The 18701-nt window shown below is 39.5% G+C and overlaps 1 protein-coding gene across 2 annotated transcripts in view; it reads right to left on the bottom strand.

Moving 5' to 3' along the window:
* Positions 1-14002, bottom strand: part of PLRG1 (pleiotropic regulator 1) — a 33716-nt gene extending 19714 nt beyond the window's left edge. The window contains exons 1-2 of one of the 2 annotated variants that reach the window (XM_043972510.1): positions 13882-14002; positions 2505-2611 (exon numbers count right to left, since the gene is read on the bottom strand). In XM_043972510.1, the coding sequence (XP_043828445.1) occupies positions 2505-2611; positions 13882-13890 (116 nt within the window). In that variant the 5' untranslated portion in view covers positions 13891-14002. Of the gene's footprint in view, positions 1-2504; positions 2612-13335; positions 13460-13881 lie in introns of those variants that run through there. The other variant, XM_043972512.1, reaches the window with a different exon arrangement.
* Positions 14003-18701: the final 4699 nt, after the last annotated feature.

An 18701-nucleotide genomic window follows, 5' to 3' on the forward strand; every position in this document is an offset into this window, starting at 1 on the left:
CCTGCCCCACCCCCAACCCTGCTGGCACATAGAAGGTGCTTAATGTTTATTGACTTTGACTTTTAATAGCTTTATAATTTATTGCTATATTCTTGATCATTTTGACGAGTTATAAGGAAGGGACTTACTACATTTTCCCATTAATGATTTTAAATATTTTATCAGTTATGCCTACTATATACTTTTCCCTCAAGTATGACTAAGTTAAAATAACTAGCTATCTACTTAATATTTAAAATTTACTCTAGGGGCAGCTAGGTGGCACAGTGGATAGAGCACCAGCCCTAGAGTCAGGAGTACGTGAGTTCAAATCTGGCCTCAGACACTTAACACTAGCTGTGTGACCCTGGGCAAGTCACTTAACCCCAATTGCCTCATTTTTAAAAAAAAATTACTCTACTCAGCAATTTTAAGATGTCTTAGAAGTGATACACCTTTTAAGTCAAAAAGTTTTAAAAGTCCAATTCTAGAGCATATATTTCTGCTCACAATTCATTACAAAATAAGGCATATCACTCTTTCCCTTCACTAAGTTTTTGGCAAGAGCTAAATACATGTTATATCCACTCATTTCTTAGTCAACTGCAATTTGGCTTCTATATATGTATTACCTTACCAAAACTAGTTTCTTCAAGATCAGAGATTAATTGCTAAATCCAATGTCTTCTTCATAACCCTCATCCTCTCTGATCTTTCTGTAGCATATGACACAGGTGATGCCTCTTCCCCTTCTTTCCAGTCACCTCACAACCACTCTAGCTCGTCTTCACCATTTTTTGCCTACACTATTTTAATAGCCTCCTCATTGTTCTCCCCACTTCCAATCTCTCATCTTGCTAATTCATTTGTTACAAAGCTGCCAAGGCTTCTATGAAACTGGCCTCTCTTGATCTACCTGCTTCTCTTTATTCTCATTTGCTGGTCCATCCTCCTTCTTCAACTCTCTGAATGTAGGTATTTCCCCAATCAGGTTTCTCTTCTTGAGACTCTTTTCCTCTTTTTTCTCTGAATCTCATCTACTCCCTTGGCTTATATCTATTACATATTACATCTATGCAATTATCTCCTGACACTAGAAATCTAGTCCAAGTCTCTCTTCAGTTTTAGTTTTACTATTCCAAATACCTAGAGGATATGTCCTCTTGGGTATCTCAAACTTATCATGTCCAAAGTTTTAGTCATCATCTTTCTCTCTAAATCCACTCCTTGATCCAAACAACCTTCTTTTCACAGAATATCTATTTTCCCAGTCACCAATGTCTGTCACCCATGCTTAGTCATTATTGATTCTTCCCTCTCCCAAACCTACATTCAATTAGTTGCCAACTCCTGGTGATTCTACCTTCACAATTATCTCTTGCTTCTGCCCTCTCTCCATTATCACTGTAATCACCTTAGTTTTAACCTTCATCACTCCCCTCCCAGTCTATTTTTAGAGACTAAGTGACCTGGTCTCTATTTAATTCATATTTCACATACCTTCAAAAAAATCTTTCTATTAATGCTGAAATATGACCCTGTTATTCTCTTGCTTATAAAACCTTCAGTGACTCCTTAGTGTACTTTATCTATAATCTAGTTCAAATCTGCCTTTCCAATGTTAATTTTATATCACTCTCTTTCATGCTCTCCATTCCAGATCAGACAATTAGCTATTCACTGATCCTCTCAATTCCAAGCATGCACAGAGCCAATTCCCCCAGTAAGTACTGTGAAGATAAATTAGAAAAAAAGAGATGAGGTGGAAAGAATAATCAGCTTATTACAACAGGCCTGGAATATACTTCATCATAACTGTTGAAATATTTCTTTTCTATCTACAGAATCACTATTATATGCACACAACCTACAACTGAATAGTAAAAAGAAAAATTCAAAAGCCGAGAATAGAAACTCAGAATGCAATAATTTGGAATGACACAAAGGAAGTCCAGGGAGAGCTATGGGGGGAAAAAAACCTGACTCCTTCCAGAGGTCTGATATTAACTAAGAATGGAAGATAAGGTGAAATGGATTAGAGTAACTTTTGCTCAGCAGAATTCTGAAAGCAATAGGAAGTTGAAAGGATATACATAAAATATAATAAGATGGGGGCAGCTAGGTGGCACAGTGGATAAAGCACCGGCCCTGAATTCAGGAGTTCCTGAGTTCAAATCCGGCCTCAGACACTTGACACTTACTAGCTGTGTGACCCTGGGCAAGTCACTTAACCCCCATTGCCCCGCAAAAAAAAAATAAATAAATAATATAATATAATAAGATGAAAGAATCTGACTATGTTTATGAGATTCTTACAATTTATGATATGACACAAGTGTATTCTTTTCTCTAATCTTATAAGGAAGATAAAGTATTAGATCAGCTTAAGTTTTGCCATACAAAACCTAGTCTTTTCTAGATATCCAATAAATGTCAATACACTTAGCCAAGTGATATTGTTCCCTTTTCAATAAGAAACGGTATAAGTTTAAATATTCTATTAATAGAAAGAAAGTTATAGTTACCTCTCTTCATCTAACTGTACTGGTTTTGCATTATCAGCCACAAACATGTCATGGGTCCTCTTCAATGATCTGAACACAAGCGTGTGCACAGAATGTTTCTGTACCTCCTAAAAAGAAAAATTTTAATTATACGTTATACAACACATTACAAATAGGAGAAGGTAAAATGAAAGACTAAAATGTGACATTTCAAAATATCGGAGTAGATACTCCTTTCCTTCAGAAAGGAAGAATAATTCCTCCCACCCTGGCAATCTAACACTATTTTTGTACTTAATTCAGATTAACTATGAAGAAAATGGGAAGGTCTCTAGAATCTACCCCTAATCTGTCTTAACTCTGACTTACCCCCTATATTTCTTATTACCAAGAGGTGAATTAAGTGTACATTATACTCATGCTTATCTGTTCCATATTTATATGGTCTGTGACCATTCCAGTTGGTCAAAAAGAAGTACTTAATAAGGCCAAAATCATGGGCTCAACTCCTTCACACAAATACTAGCTTCAAATTCTGCCGTAATGACAAAATATACTACTATCCAAACCAGCTGTTATAAAAATGTATGGCATATTTATCACAAGGAGGTAAGGTAAATGTTGAGGTATTGATCAATAGGCACAGACACAACATTATTAGAAAAACAATAAAGCACACAGATCATTAACATGATATAAGTATGGTATACAGTTCATTGGTATTTACACAGAAGTAATACAACTGTCAGTGATCTACCCTCCTGTAAAGTTAAAGTTATATCTTTCTTAGACAAATAAACTTAGGAAACAAAAAAGAATAGGAATAAGAATTAGGAATAATTATATTTGCACATGCCAAAGAAAGTTTCCGTTTTTTGGTTTGTTTTTTAAAAACACCCTTGACTATAGTAACATTTCAATTAATTAATAATCCCAATTATTGGGAAGACAGCTGAGAACCTGAAAGATAAAAAAAACTACTGAGCAACTAAAACAGATGTCATAATCAATGCACAAAAATTCCACACATTTTACTCATGGAAAAACCATCCTTTATACACACACCCCTCAAAGGCTCTTACTCAGAGCTCATTTTTACTAAACACAAATTCTTACTAGTGTATGATATGATTATGGATTTGAGTCAGATTAAACTCTGAGGATGGGGTCTGGAAGGTACCCAGACCTGCCCCAGTATAGTTTGTTAGAAGTTTATTGCTTGTCAAAATTCTCACTGTCTCCTTTAAGTTTTATTGCCAATTAACAGTATTTTTACTTCTGCTCAGTCTCCCCACTTGTCAGCTACATATTAGTTTTGTCTGCAATCTATCATGTGTCAGAACCCCAGTCAGTGGGTCAGGGAGTTTGCCCACCAATTCAATACTCGGGACTCAAGAAGAAAGGATGGGACTAGGCACAGAATGCAGCCATTGAGTTGAGACCAGATGTTAAGTAACATTGTCTCTTTTTCTCAGAGCAGAATCCCCTTGGCCTTGGGGTCCCAACAATGGATTATTCTTTTCTTCCCAACATAGCCGAAGATAAATTTTAACCCTGTCATCCTTATCTTTAGAGACAGGGGCCTGGAGAGGGGAGTCAGTGGGAACTGTGAGATGTGAAACATCTGACTCTCACTCCCCTGTTTCCTTTTCCTTTGGTTTGATCTTGTTCCCCCTCCCCTTTTCCCCCTTGTCCCTGGAACACGTATGCATGTCTCCATACGCACCCTGGGTGAGACAGGATTGGATGTTAGATTGTGAGCTCATCCACCCTAGGTGTATGTGGGGACAGTCCTTTTCAAGATTACTATAAAAACCTAGAGGATTGGGCATATCTTTGCAAGACTTCAATGTGTAATTGGGTTTTGCCCGTCCTCATGAGGATGTAATAAATCTGTCTCTGCTTGACTTGGTGGTCTCCTCGAGTTATTTGGGTAAACTGAGGCAGTTTGCTCCATACAGATGGGGGCGCGTCCGGGATCTCTTTGGGGATCTTTGGAGACTCCCAGGAGCCTGTCCTTCTGAACAAGGACGTCCCTGCTGAGTTCAGCAGGTTCAGGGGTCTGGCTCTTGGTGAGGCTTCTCAGCATCCATGCCCGGAAAGAGAGAGACTTAAAAGCCAACCAGACACAGGGATGCCGGCTAAAGTAATGAGGAGTATCCGGATTGGTTCGGTCACAACGTGTGCACAGACCCAGACTGGTGAGTAACTGGGTGACCATTCAGGGGGATTTCTAGGAAGAAATCGGGGAACCCCTAGTTATCATCCTAAGGTCTGTTGAAGTTTTGCAGGGTTGAACAGGTCACTAGGACTGAATAGACACCCTGATACGAGATACAGAATTAACCTTAGGGTGCCCTCTAGGTCCTATTGAGTTTGCGGGGTTGAAAAGGTCTGGGGACGCCCAACCAACAATAGACACCCCGAACAAAATATAGGAACGCCCCTAGGGGGGGTTTAGTACCTGTTGTTTGCAGGATTGAAAAACCGGCTAGATGGTAGAGACCTTTTAAAGGTGGAGGTCCATGCTGAGCCAGGGTTGAATAGACATCCTGAGCAAAAACAGGAGCCCGGTGAGTTCAGGGTTAAAAAGTCCAGACCAGGCTAGGATCTTGAACAAAATACGGGTAGAACATCTAGAGTAGGGCAAGTTTAAAGAGCCAGAGGAGGCTGGAAAAAATCCTGGATTAGATAATTGGAAGGAGACCTTTTCAATTGAAATTAAAAGTAGAGGTCCAGGAGTAAAAATTCCATCAAAATAACTGTATTGACAAAAGAAGAAGAAAGGGAAATTGATCCCTGCAGTCTGGGTTAGAGAAGGGACTGAGAAGGGGATTGTAGAATTGTAAATTACTCAGAATTTGAATTGAGCCATTGAAATGTGATCTGTCTGCAGCCCTAGGTAAAAGGCTGCTGACCACAAAGGAGAAAGAGTGAGTGTGAAGTTTGTTCTTAGGGAACACCTAAAGTTTGTAATAGGCAGATTAAAGAAGAGAATCCCCTGGGTCTATCTTAAAATAGATAAATGGGGTTATTTGGTGAGATATTGGCTAAGCTGCCACTTTGCTAGTTTCAGATGGTTTAAGTATGTTGAGAAGGTACGAGGAAGTTTGATTAAGTGAGGAGGAATGAATGGTTAGGAAGTTGTTTGCTAGCCTACATGGTCTGCCCTGTCTGCATTGACTGTGACCAGGGGTATGAGAGTGAATAGTTAGGATTTTTGAGAGAGAGAAAGAGAGGAAAGTAGAAGGAAAGAGAGAGAGAGAGAGAAAGAAGAAAGAAAAGAAAGCCACCCCTTCCCCTTTTTCTGCTGTGGGGGAGGAGAGAGCATAAGTCTGTGCTTGGAATTTAGAAGGAAAAGTTTTGTTTAATTGAAGAAGCTACCCTTAAAAAAAAAAAAACAACTTGCTAGGTTAAGGAAGTGGGGGAGGAGCAGGGGGAATCTTGCTGCTCTGGCATTGTCTTTCAGACTGAATTGGAGGACTAAATGTGGCATTAAAATATTCCTTTAAACTAGCAAAAGAAAAGTTTGTGTAATTAGGGAATCAAGAAGGGTAATTGAATTTGATTGGGCTATCTATTTAAGAAACTTTGGGAATCATACAAACTATATACTGCCACTTTAAAAATTTTCTTTTGTAATGGAACTGTTTAAGGAGAAACAAAAACAGGAAAATAGGAAGTGTTTAGATTAAGTGATTATGGGATGAATTAATACTAATATGAAATTATCAATGAGGTTCTATACGATATCGTTCAGAAAATAAATTGGGGTTTAATTGAATTAATTCTGATTTAACTCTAAGTGAAATATATACTGTTCTATTTGTGTAACTTTAAGCTGACTACCTCAAGGTGATTTGTAATATGGAAAGGAAAAGTGCCCAATAGTTTAATAGTTTATTGTATTGGAGATATGGTCAGATTTGGACTCTCTAAATTACTTTGGGTTATGAATTTAATTGAATGTGATAATGGTTTTCTGTGAAGTGGGCATAGTAAGAATATTCTTAGCTGTATATTAAGGCTTTAAGATCCAACAGATCCTCAGTAAAGTATAGTGATTTGCTTTTTTTTTCTAAAAGTTAGAAGCTTGATGGGATCTCTTTGTGAAATGTAATTTGGTATTAGAGGGGGATGGGACTTGAAATCCTTAGTGCAGTCTCTTACCTTGAAGGACAGGAAGAAACGAAATCTAGAGATAAAGAAAAAAAAAACTGGCAAAAGAAACTGCTGGATTACTTCAAGTTGTATTGTGATCTGGTATACTGTAGTTTGAAAGAACAACTACAACTACAACAAGAGATAATGAGAGGATTTAAAAAGGGGCCTAGTAAAATTTGTTATTATGATTGGAACGGGTTATTTGAATATTTCCTCTTTGGTTTGGAAGAAGCTGAAATTCCTCCCCACTGCAAACACTTTAGATGAGAGAGAAGGGGAGCAGAGATAAAGTTAAGCTAATTTGTTGCAATGGTGATTTGATATTGATAACAATCATGTTCAAACTTACTGTGATTTGTGAAATTGTGTTAATTAATGGAAAAAGCTTTTCTGGAATCCTGAATATCTGAATATTTGAGTTTTATTCTTAAGGTTTGGTATATATTTCTATTATGAGAATGGACAAAGTGGAAGTTTGTTATTGCAACATTGAATTAATTGGTTATTGAATTAATACAAGAACATCTAAATAATTTGTAAGTTATGAGAAAGATCTTGCTGTTTTGATCTGGATTTATTGGTGCTAAGTAATAGTTAAATTGGTGCCTGAACTTGTCATGTATGACATGTTAGTGAACAATAAGTAACTTATGAGCTATCTTGTATCATCTTAATAGGGAATCTGAAGTTTACTTATGTTTTTATTTAATTGGAATTAGAACATGTGTAGAAACACATGCAAACTAGTTGTCACTTTAAAGATGTTCCCATTGTTTAGAGGAATTCTGAGGACAGTATCTTATGTTTAACATCTAAACCCATTTTACCATGTGCTATTGTGTGGGGCATTTTCTAGTTTGTTCCCAGTATGCAATTTGGGATTGCTTACACTTATTTCAACCATTGCTTGTTATTGAGCATCTCAAAGCAGATTCATTTGTGTAGTGCTAACCTATGGATGAAAAGAGAAACCTATTTAAGTACAAGTATAGTTAATACTTGCTGTCTAGGATATGCGATCCTTGAGAAATGAATTCACTTTTAGTGCTGATTGTTGGGACTTGCTATTTAAGATGTTATGGGACTATTAATCATTATTGCTCTGAGTTTGACTCCAGTTATTACTATCAAGGAATGGTGAGCCATATGATTCATGATACCAGCAACCCTATAGGGGTTTTACATGTGTGCACTGCAGGTGGAGTTCTCTTGGGAAAGGATGGGAGACCGACTGTTTGGCAAAGGCTGAGGTAGGTGTCTCCTGACTCGGTTTCCCCGAATATTACATATGGAATGCAAACTTTCCCACCTGGCTGATTTTAGGTCTGGCATATTGCATTGGTTGTCCACAAAACTTCTACTGGGAGTTGGGAAAGTACCTTTCCCCCAGAGCTTTGTTCTTTTTCTTTTGTGGCAAGTTCCTATAATCATGTCACTTGATAAGCACGAACACAATATTGTCTCTTCATCCCTAGATTAATACTGTAACATCTGGGTGAGATGCAGGTTTAAGATTTAAGCTATTTGCCTTAGAAATTCTAGTCCCTTTCAGAATCTGAACAACTAGAATGTATAAGCATTTAGCCTTGTCATCTGTCTGTTATTAGTTATGCATGTTAGAAATTGAACCAGAGACATCTCAAGTCTGTTTCAAGAAAACAGAGAAGAGTAAAATATAGAATGTTTTGTTATATAAGTTTATTGTGTAATGTAGAAATAATATCTGTCTATAGAGCATGTCCTGTAATACAAACATGGTTTATTATGGACAACTTATTTGACATGCACTGTTTTGAAATTAATTGGTTAAATGTCATCCTAAGTCTTTTATTAGAATTGAAGTTAACTTGGTAACTCTTATGTAAGTTCATTTGTGGTCATCTTCTTACAAAGGTATTTTGTAACCTAAGTTTTATGTGAGGATTACATCTTAAACAATTGAGTGAAAACTTTTGGAGAAATAAAGTGAAATGGATATAGATGTAATTTGGAAAAATTTAAGGGTTCTGCCATCAGTGGCATTTTGAAACATTTAGATTATATGGCTTGCATGTAGCAAGATAGTGGTAACCCTTTGACTTGTTAATAATGTCTGTCAGATACAGAACTAGGTAATGCTTTGAACAGCACGGGGCATTCATGACACCTTTCACTGGATGAAGGACATTTGTGAACAGCTTTTCGCTCCTGATGCAGGATCTGGGGGTTCCTGGATTCACTCTTTTGGTTTGCCCCTTTTCCCTATTGTTGTCTTTTAAAATTTTTTGTCTTTGTCTCTTTAACCTCTTGATAGTTTGTTTTATCTAGGCTCAAGGCTTTCAATTTTATGTTAGCAATTCCAGACTATATACCCCCTTCATCATCTGGACCAGGCCTGCAAGGATTTCTGCACCTTCCACTGTCAGCTCTACACACATATTCAGCTGGAAGCAGTTACAGAAGAAGAGATCTTCGCCCTCTTTTTCCTTAGCTATTGGAAGGAGGGGTGGGGAAATGTAGTGGTAGCCTGGTGGGCCTGAGTCTAGTTGGGGATACTCAGGCCTAGAAGAGGTCAATTAGAGATTACTCTTTCCTTGGATAAAGTTGGGAAACAGTTGTATTTGCTATTTAAATTTGCTTTGTAAAAGGTTCTAATAGGGGTACCTGAGGTCAAAGATGAAAATTGCTAAGTGAATGGACACTGGGAGCACATCACTGAAATTATAAAGAGGTTTTTAAATCATATTTGTTGTTATAATATTGGTAGTTATTGACATGTATATGGTATATTGGGATAATTAATTAGACCCCAATTTACCTCCTGAAAGATGCCTATGGGACAGGATTAGGTATTCATTTGTAATTTTGGAGTTCTCCTTATACTTGTCCCTGTTTAGTCCCTTGCTTTATAGGTTTGATACAACGTGCAGTTCAACAGATGCAGCTGATGGTGACTCAGCAGTTCACTGAGAAAAGATTAAAGACCCTGATTCTGAAACTTCACGAAGGAGAGACTGGTGATGAGTTGGACTTGGACTGATGGGCTGAAATCCTGCATGGCTGAAGGGCTCAATGACAGTGACTCAAATCCAGAATATGCTCTCTGAGCATAAAAGAAAAACGGAGGATTGTATGATATGATTATGGATTTGAGTCAGATTAAACTCTGAGGATGGGGTCTGGAAGGTACCCAGACCTGCCCCAGTATAGTTTGTTAGAAGTTTATTGCTTGTCAAAATTCTCACTGTCTCCTTTAAGTTTTATTGCCAATTAACAGTATTTTTACTTCTGCTCAGTCTCCCCACTTGTCAGCTACATATTAGTTTTGTCTGCAATCTATCATGTGTCAGAACCCCAGTCAGTGGGTCAGGGAGTTTGCCCACCAATTCAATACTCGGGACTCAAGAAGAAAGGATGGGACTAGGCACAGAATGCAGCCATTGAGTTGAGACCAGATGTTAAGTAACATTGTCTCTTTTTCTCAGAGCAGAATCCCCTTGGCCTTGGGGTCCCAACAATGGATTATTCTTTTCTTCCCAACATAGCCGAAGATAAATTTTAACCCTGTCATCCTTATCTTTAGAGACAGGGGCCTGGAGAGGGGAGTCAGTGGGAACTGTGAGATGTGAAACATCTGACTCTCACTCCCCTGTTTCCTTTTCCTTTGGTTTGACCTTGTTCCCCCTCCCCTTTTCCCCCTTGTCCCTGGAACACGTATGCATGTCTCCATACGCACCCTGGGTGAGACAGGATTGGATGTTAGATTGTGAGCTCATCCACCCTAGGTGTATGTGGGGACAGTCCTTTTCAAGATTACTATAAAAACCTAGAGGATTGGGCATATCTTTGCAAGACTTCAATGTGTAATTGGGTTTTGCCCGTCCTCATGAGGATGTAATAAATCTGTCTCTGCTTGACTTGGTGGTCTCCTCGAGTTATTTGGGTAAACTGAGGCAGTTTGCTCCATACACTAGTCTTATCTGTTTTCCTAGCTTTTTGAAGACTGGAAACAACAAATCAAGAAAGGGAAGGAGAGAAGACATATATATCGAGAGCACCAAGAAGGTAACACCTGACAATGAGGGGAAAGCATCCTTTTGGAAGGCAGCCTGGAGCAAGGCAAAGTGCAATGAATTTGAAGGGAGAGGACCTGAATCCAAATTGAACTTATTATTAACTAGACTCTAAGGTCTAATACAGTTCTAAACCTGTGATCCAACAAATAAACAGAAACACTTTAAATCAAATACACAATGTGATAACTGGTAACGATCCAGATAACTGTCTGGGGCCATTCTGGAGCTTGTCCTACATAATTCAAGAGGTCCTGATGCAGTCCAATATACTGCAATACGATATAATAAATGATTTTCATGATTACCTCAAGTCAGCAAGAAAAAAGTTAAATTACGTTGGTGGCATAATAAAGTTTCAGTTTAAAGAGTAAGGGTAATGCACAATACATTTCAGAAAGATTTATATCTGAAATACTTAAGTGCAAAGAGTACATTAATGTTTAAAAAGGTAAATGTTCATTACCTGGAAAATAGCTGGGGGGAGGAAGGAGACAGGCATTAATGTATAAATTAGTTACATATTTGGCATTTCTAAAAATAATATTTAATTTTCCCCAATTACTTGTAAAGACAAAAACAATTAACATTCATTATGGTTTGGAGGGGAGAACTGTTTGTTTTTTTAAGTTTTGAGCTCCAAATTCTATTCCTCCTTCCTCCCTGAGACAGTAAGCAATTCCATAAAGGTTTTACATGTAATGATTGGCATTTATTAAAAGGTATTTAAATACAGAGGTAATAAAAGGATACTATGGCATGGTGCTGTAATGTTGCTTCAGCGTATATAGCTTCCTATAGTCCGATGAAACTCTATCAATTGAACATTTAAAGTGTAACATTTATTACTCTACCCTACCAACAAACTGGAGATAAGCTAAGGAAATGAGGAAAAGACATTGATGGGATGAGAATTTTCTAAGTTGCCTGCAGGTATTGGCATTAGAGAGGAAGCTAAGTTGACAGTAGTAGACTTAGAGTCAGTAAGACCAGAGTTCCAATGATGATGCCTCAGACTCTTACTAGCTGTGCAACTCTGGTTTAGTCACTTAACCTCTCTGTCTCAGTTTCCTCAATGGTAAAATAAGTATAAATAAGCCTCAAAGTCCTGATCCATGTCTCTCTCTTTCTCTTTCTCCCCTCCCCTCCCCTTCTCTCTCTCTCTCTCTCTCTCTCTCTCTCTCTCTCTCTCTCTGAATCCACGTCTTTTTCACCAGCGTCCTACTATGAGTAGCAAAGAGATATAGGAACCTCTGAACAATGTTCTGAATTGTTCATATCACTACTTTCTTCCAATATCTGATAGCCTAAAGGTGACAGCAATTTAATGCTTGTTAAACTGAACTGGTATATAGCTCTGCTTACAATCTCTGCAGTTAGTTTTCTTAGAATTTACATTTATTCCAAATCAGTTTCATAAATGCTGTAAAATATATAAATTTTGTCTCAGTCTAATTTCAGGGGAAAAAAAGAGTCAGCAGCTAACAAATTCCTTGAAAATTTTATCTTGTTACGTATTTATAAAAATACAAACTTGGTAGTCAACGACAAACATTATCCCAACTGTTATTATATATATTTACAAAAATACAGACTTGGTAGTCAGTGAAAAATATATACAAAATGGGAAGGCAATAATTTTACACTGCAAAGTTAATGTGGAATTGAGTGATGATGGAACAACCTAAAGAAGTGTTACTGGTAGAGGCTGAGCCCAAAATTTCTAATGAATAACTTGTAATTATGTTAGTTTTCCTCTTGCTTTAAAAGATTCACTCTGAAAATACTGTAAATAACAGTATCACATTTATTGTGTTATTACAGATGATCACATGCAGTGGAAAAAAGTTTTGCACGATGGAACTGTAGATGTAGAGGGTATCAAATATAACTTTAAAAAAGTTTTAAAAGGGCTTGCAATAACATTCTAAATAAAAATTACTGAAGTCACTGTGTGGATAGCCACATGAAATATGATTTATAGATATTCCAGGGATTAAAATTTAATCATATACCTAAGAACCACAGCAATTGACACCAAATGGTACAGAACTGATTGTACTTCACAAATATGGGATAAATTGTAGAATTATTAAACTCTAAGGACCGCTTTCTGAAAATCGATTCCAAGCGTGATTGGGGAAAAAGTAAAAAAAAAAAATCTCGCGTGAGGGCTCATTGGCAGGCCCTATAAATTGAATGCCTCCTCTCATTCATATTTTCACCAGAACAGTGACTCCATACAACACAAATCAAACAACGCGGTATCAGGCTAGCATCCCTAGGACTACAGATCAAACTGTGCAAGGAGCAGGAAAGGTCTCTTCCCTCAAAGGCGGCCTCTCTAGCTAGGCAGGAGCTCTGCACTGCGGTTTTCAGGAAGGGACCCGGTCTCCTGGATCAGGGAAGCCAGTCCGGCTCGTTTGCAGCTGCCAGTTATGCATTTACCTTACTCACTAAGCAGGTGCTAGTTATGCACCTATCCTATGGACGGCGGGGGTTTGCAGCTACTTCACACTGAAGCTCCGTAAACAAAAGTGGCAGAGAGAGGGCGATGCAATGGCCTTTCCTACAAAAGGGGGACCCGGGCCAAGCGAACCTCCCGTGGCAGCACGCCTCTCCCTGACGCCACTCACCATGCCCACCGGCAGATCAACGAAGGGGCAGAGAGCTCGGAGGAGAGGCGGCGGCCTCCGGGCAGGGGCGGGGCGGGTCTGGCAGGGGTTACAAGCAAAGCCCCGCCGGTCCGCGATCACGGAGGGAAGGCAGCATCTTCCCGGGAGTCCGGATGCGGTGGGTACCGCCGATTACCCGAGAGATCCCGGGTCGCAGCGCCGCCTCGCTCCCGTCCGACGGAGGGAGCTCGGGGCTCGAAGCACCCAACAGAAGCCACGCCCCGGGAGGGACAGAGCCCCGCGGGCCCAGGCCCGGCGCTCCGGGAGAGGGTCTCGCGGAGCCGCGCATGCCCACTCTTCTAGCACCGCTGCCTCCCCTCCTCCTTCGCCGGTGGGAGCATGGGGGGCGGGCCTGGGTCACGGCCTCCTCTCACTTTCGGATCTAACCGCCGCTCCCGGCGCAGGCACCAGCGGCAGACAAACGACTCGCCGAAGCACCAGCGGCCGGGCGGTACCCTCGCGCGCCCAGAGGCTAGCCGCTCTCCCTCACACGCGCCCGTCACTCACCTCCACCATGACGCCGACCACGTCGCCCTCCCCGCGGACGGAGAAAGGAGGTACTGTAATCTAGGTAGAGCTCCCGCCGCCACAGCTGCGCAGCCACTTCCGGTTTCTGGAGGCGCCGGCGCCGGATGTGACGTAGAGCGCATGCGCGTTGAGTGCGATGTGGTTTCTTTCAGCTGCGCTTGTGCAGTATGAGAAATGGCAATGGAGGATCAAACCCTTCCCAAGTTGTCAACTATCTGGAAGCGGGAGGAAGCCGCAGAATTAGTAGTGGCTCCAGCTAAGGGACTGTGTATTGTCTTTAGAGACCATAGAGTGTCCTGGATCTGGACCATCTCTCCCCTTCCCCTCCCCCAGTATATTCCTCCTACATCTCAACCCTATTTTAAGGATGTCATCATGGGTTAGTTAGGTGGCACAGTGGACAATGCACCAGCCCTGGACCCAAGAGGCCCCAAACCCATATCTGGCCCCAGACATAAGACACTCCACCCTGTCTGCCCCACAAAGAACAAAACATAAATGCTTTACAGATATCATCCCTTCGTATTCAGTTCAGACCTGTGTCCTCTCTGAATTCCTTACTGAGATAGTTCTTATGAGTTTGAAGTATTATCTTCCCATGTAGGAATATAAACAGTTTGATCTTTTAATATCCCTCGTGAAGTCTTTTTCCTGTTTACCTTTTTATGCTTCTCCAGGGTCTTGTATTTGAAAGTCAAATTTTCTATTCAGTTCAGGTCTTTTCATAGCAAATGCCTGAAAGTCCTTTCTCATTGAAATTCCATTTTTGCCTCTGAACGATTATGCTTAGTTTTGCTGGGTACATGATTTTTGGCTGTAGTCCCAGTTCCTTTGCCCTCTGGAATATCATATTCCATGCCCTTTGGTCCTTTAATGTAGAAGCTGCCAGATCTTGCTTTATCCTTATTGGAGCTCCACAGTATTTGAATTCCTTTTTTCTAGCTGCTTGCAATATTTTCTCCTTGACCTGGGAGTTGTGGAATTTGGCTATAATATTCCTGGAGATTTTCCTTTTGGGATCTCTTTCAGGAGGTGATTGGTGAATTCTTTCAATTTCTATTTTACCTTCTGCTTCTAGAATATCAGGGCAATTTTCCCTCACAATCTCTTAGAGGATGGTGTCTAAGCTCTTGTTTTGGTCATGGTTTTCAGGTAGTCCAATGATTTTCAAATTATCTCTCCTAGATTTATTTTCCAGGTCAGCTGTTTTTCCAAGGAGATATTTCACATTGCCCTCTATTTTCTCATTCAATTGGATTTGCTTTACTGTGTCTTGGTTTCTCATAAGGTCACTAGCTTCCATTTGTTCAATCCTAATTCTTAGGCAATTATTTTCATCAGACAGTTTTTTAATCACCTTTTCCATTTGGCTTTTCAAACTGTTGACTTTTTTCTCATGACTCTCCTGCATCGCTCTCATTTCTCTTTCCATTCTTTCCTCTATTTCTCTACATCTTTCTATCTCTCCTACTTTCTCTTCAAAATCCATTTTGAGAGCTTCCATGGCCTGAGACCAGTTCAGATTTTTCTTGGAAGCTTTGGATGCTGGAGCTTTGACCCTGTTATTATCTTCTTCTTCTGAGGTTGTATTGTGGTCTACCTTTCCCCCAAAGAAGTTTTTGATGGTTTTCTGTTTTCTCTGCCTGCTCATCCTGGCTTACTATTTCTTGGCTTTTAACTCCTTCTTAAAGTGTGGTGCTGCTTCCAGGACACACTGTTCAAGCTACAGCATGACCCAGGGGCGTGATTAGCAATTTTGTTTTGATAATATGCTACATATACCCCTTGGATAGAAAGAGAAAATAGATGAGGAATTTAGGAAAACGACCAAAACCTTGACAGCTAATCAGTATTATTTCTTAAGCACTTACTGTGTCCCAGGCACTGTACTAAGTACTGAGGATACCAAAAAAAGTGGGGAGAACATTCCAGGCATGAGGAGCAGCTAATGCTAAGAGCAGGGAGATAAGATGTAAAGGGCTAATATTCTAGCTATACTATCTAAAATATCTAATGAGTGGTCGCCAATGAATTATAAGCTTTAGCAAGAGTTAGACTTTTAAGCATTTATAAAGGAGAATAAGAATTTGGTGAAGAGAAAGAGAAAGGCCTAGATTCATCTATCTATTAAAGGGAGAGCGCATTTCTCTCTCCCTTCTCCACTGGTATCCTTAGGAAAAGAGAGACAGAGCATCAGCTTCGCCCCCCTCTTCCTCCCACAAGCAAAAGCCACTTCCTGACACCAAAGAAAAGCAGCATGGCCTTGCCCTCAGAGGCTTTATCCTCATGGTGGAGCTTTCCTACAGTAACTCTCCAGCAGATGGCATCTATCTGATCGTTACATCAGATTGGAAAGAGGTATCCAGTGAAAGTCCTGAGAGGTCAGTGCTTGGTCCTATGGTATTAATGATTTGGATAAAGGCAGAAATGACATACTTTTTAAATTGGTACTCTGGGAGGAATAGCTTAGACATTGAATGACATACTTAAAATTCAGAAAGGTCTTGGTAGTCTAGAACATTGGGTTAAATATAATGAAAATAAATTTAACAGAGATAGACATAAATCTTCCACAGGTTCAAAAAGTCAACTTCATAAGCATTAGGGAGGCAGGGTTAGTAATTTATCTGTAAAAGAGATAGGAGTTTTAGTAGATTGCAAACTCAATAGAAATAAAAAGTATGAGATAGTAGCCAGCAAAGTGAATGGGATCTTAGGCTGAACTAAACAAGGTAGGATACCCAAGAATAAGTAATTGACAGTCTTGCTCTGCTATATGCTATTCATAGCATTTCTGGAGTATTACATACAGTCTTGGATGACCCATTTCAGGAAGGCCGTTAATAAGATGGAGAGTGTCCAGAGGGCAGCCAAAAATGGTGAAGTGCTTTGAATTCATGCCATGTGAGAATCTGTTGAACAGAGTATGTTTGGCCTACAGAAGAGGAAATTTGAGTGGGACAAGATAGTCTTCTTCAATTATTTGAAGGACTTTCCTTATAGAAGAGTGATTAGACTTGTTCAGCTTGGCTGTAGAGGGAAAAGCTAGTAGTGGTGATGGAGGTTTCTTTTTTTTTTTTTTTTTTTTTTTTTGCTTTTTTTGCAGGGCAATTGGGGTTAGGTGACTTGCTCAGGGTCACACAGCTAGTAAGTGTTAAGTGTCTGAGGCCGGATTTGAACTCAGGTACTCCTGAATCCAGGGCCATTGCTCTATCCACTGCACCACCTAGCTGCCCTGATGGAGGTTTCAAAAAGACAAATTTGGGCTTTAAAAACAAACAAAAAACAAAAAGAACCTTCCTAACAATTAGCACTACTAAAAAGTGAAACGGGTTGCCTTCTAACATCATGGATTCTTCCTTCCTGCATCTTTATGCAAAGAGTGAAAAACTGCCCTTGGGCTATTTTGTAGAAGGAATTCTTGATCCCCAGGCACTGCCCAGAGTGGCTGGCCTAGGCTGTCCCAGATCTGATATTCTGGCCTCCCGAACCACTTTTTCTGTAGTTATGGTCATCTGTTCCCGACTTTGATCAGTAGGTGTCGCTGTAACTATTCACAAATTCAGAATTTCCCCTTAATGCTAGTATGACCAATGCTTTATTAAAATAAATGTCTTGGATCATTGTGTTGTTACTGTGTACAATGTTCTCTTGGTTCTGATCATTTCACTCAGCATCAATTCATGTAAGTTTCCAGGTTTTTCTTAAATAGGCCTCTAGCTTTTTTTTTCCTTTCACTCATATTACTTCATGTGGTTTGTATTCCACTCCAATTGTGCCATTATCTGTTTCCCCCCATTGATTATTTTTAGTGTTGCTTTCTTTTTGTTCCAAAATTATTTTGCTCCTCAATCCAGTGGAATACTTTGAAATTCATGTTATTAGATGAGGTGGAGGAACCTTGCAGAATGAGCCCTGGACTAGGAATTAGGCACCTTGGGTTCCAAACCCACTTTGGCCACTTAGTAGCTAAGTAACTTTGACCCTTTGGTCTCAGACTCTTCACTTGTCAATTAAAGAGTTAGCCTATATGACCTCTAAGGTTCTAGCAGCTTAATAATTCTGCAAATAATAAAATGATACTATTTAACATTTTCCCCAGCTCTTACATTCCATTTGATGCTCTTTTAAATAAGAAAATATAAATATTTTCGGTCAAAATGTCACAGGATGAAATGATAGTAAGCTGCATTGAGAAAAGGATATTCAATGAATAATTGAAGGCCTTTTGTTTTCTGAGGGTAGATCACTGTCACAATCTAATGTATGTAATAGTTTTCTCATTTAATATGATTTTTCCAGGTGTTTAATGGAAAGTCATTTCAGTTCTGGCATAATTCATAGCTAATCCTTCTAAGATCACTAGCTTTGTTGAAGTATGAAAAATGACTCCTTAGTATTTTAACAGTCACTAATAGGGATCTTCACCTTAGCTGGATTATTAGGGGAGGTTATTTATAACCTTCCCTATATATTTTTTTAAATTATATTAAAAGGCTATTTTCAGAAAAAAGTATTTCCAGATAAATTCTGTACATTAAAAAAGTATTGTTTCAGGGAAGCTAGGTGGTGCAGTGGATAGAGCAATGGCCCTGGATTCAGAAGTACCTGAGTTCAAATCCGGCCTCAGACACTTGACACTTACTAGCTGTGTGACCCTGGGCAAGTCACTTAACCCCCATTGCCCCGCAAAAAAAAAAGAAAAGAAAAGAAAAGAAAAAAAAGTATTGTTTCAAAAATGCTGAACACTGTTTTTTTTTCTAGTGAGGCAATTGGGGTTAAGTGACTTGCCCAGGGTC

This window comes from Dromiciops gliroides, chromosome 6 (assembly GCF_019393635.1).
Source record: "Dromiciops gliroides isolate mDroGli1 chromosome 6, mDroGli1.pri, whole genome shotgun sequence".
Taxonomy (NCBI): Eukaryota; Metazoa; Chordata; class Mammalia; order Microbiotheria; family Microbiotheriidae; genus Dromiciops; species Dromiciops gliroides.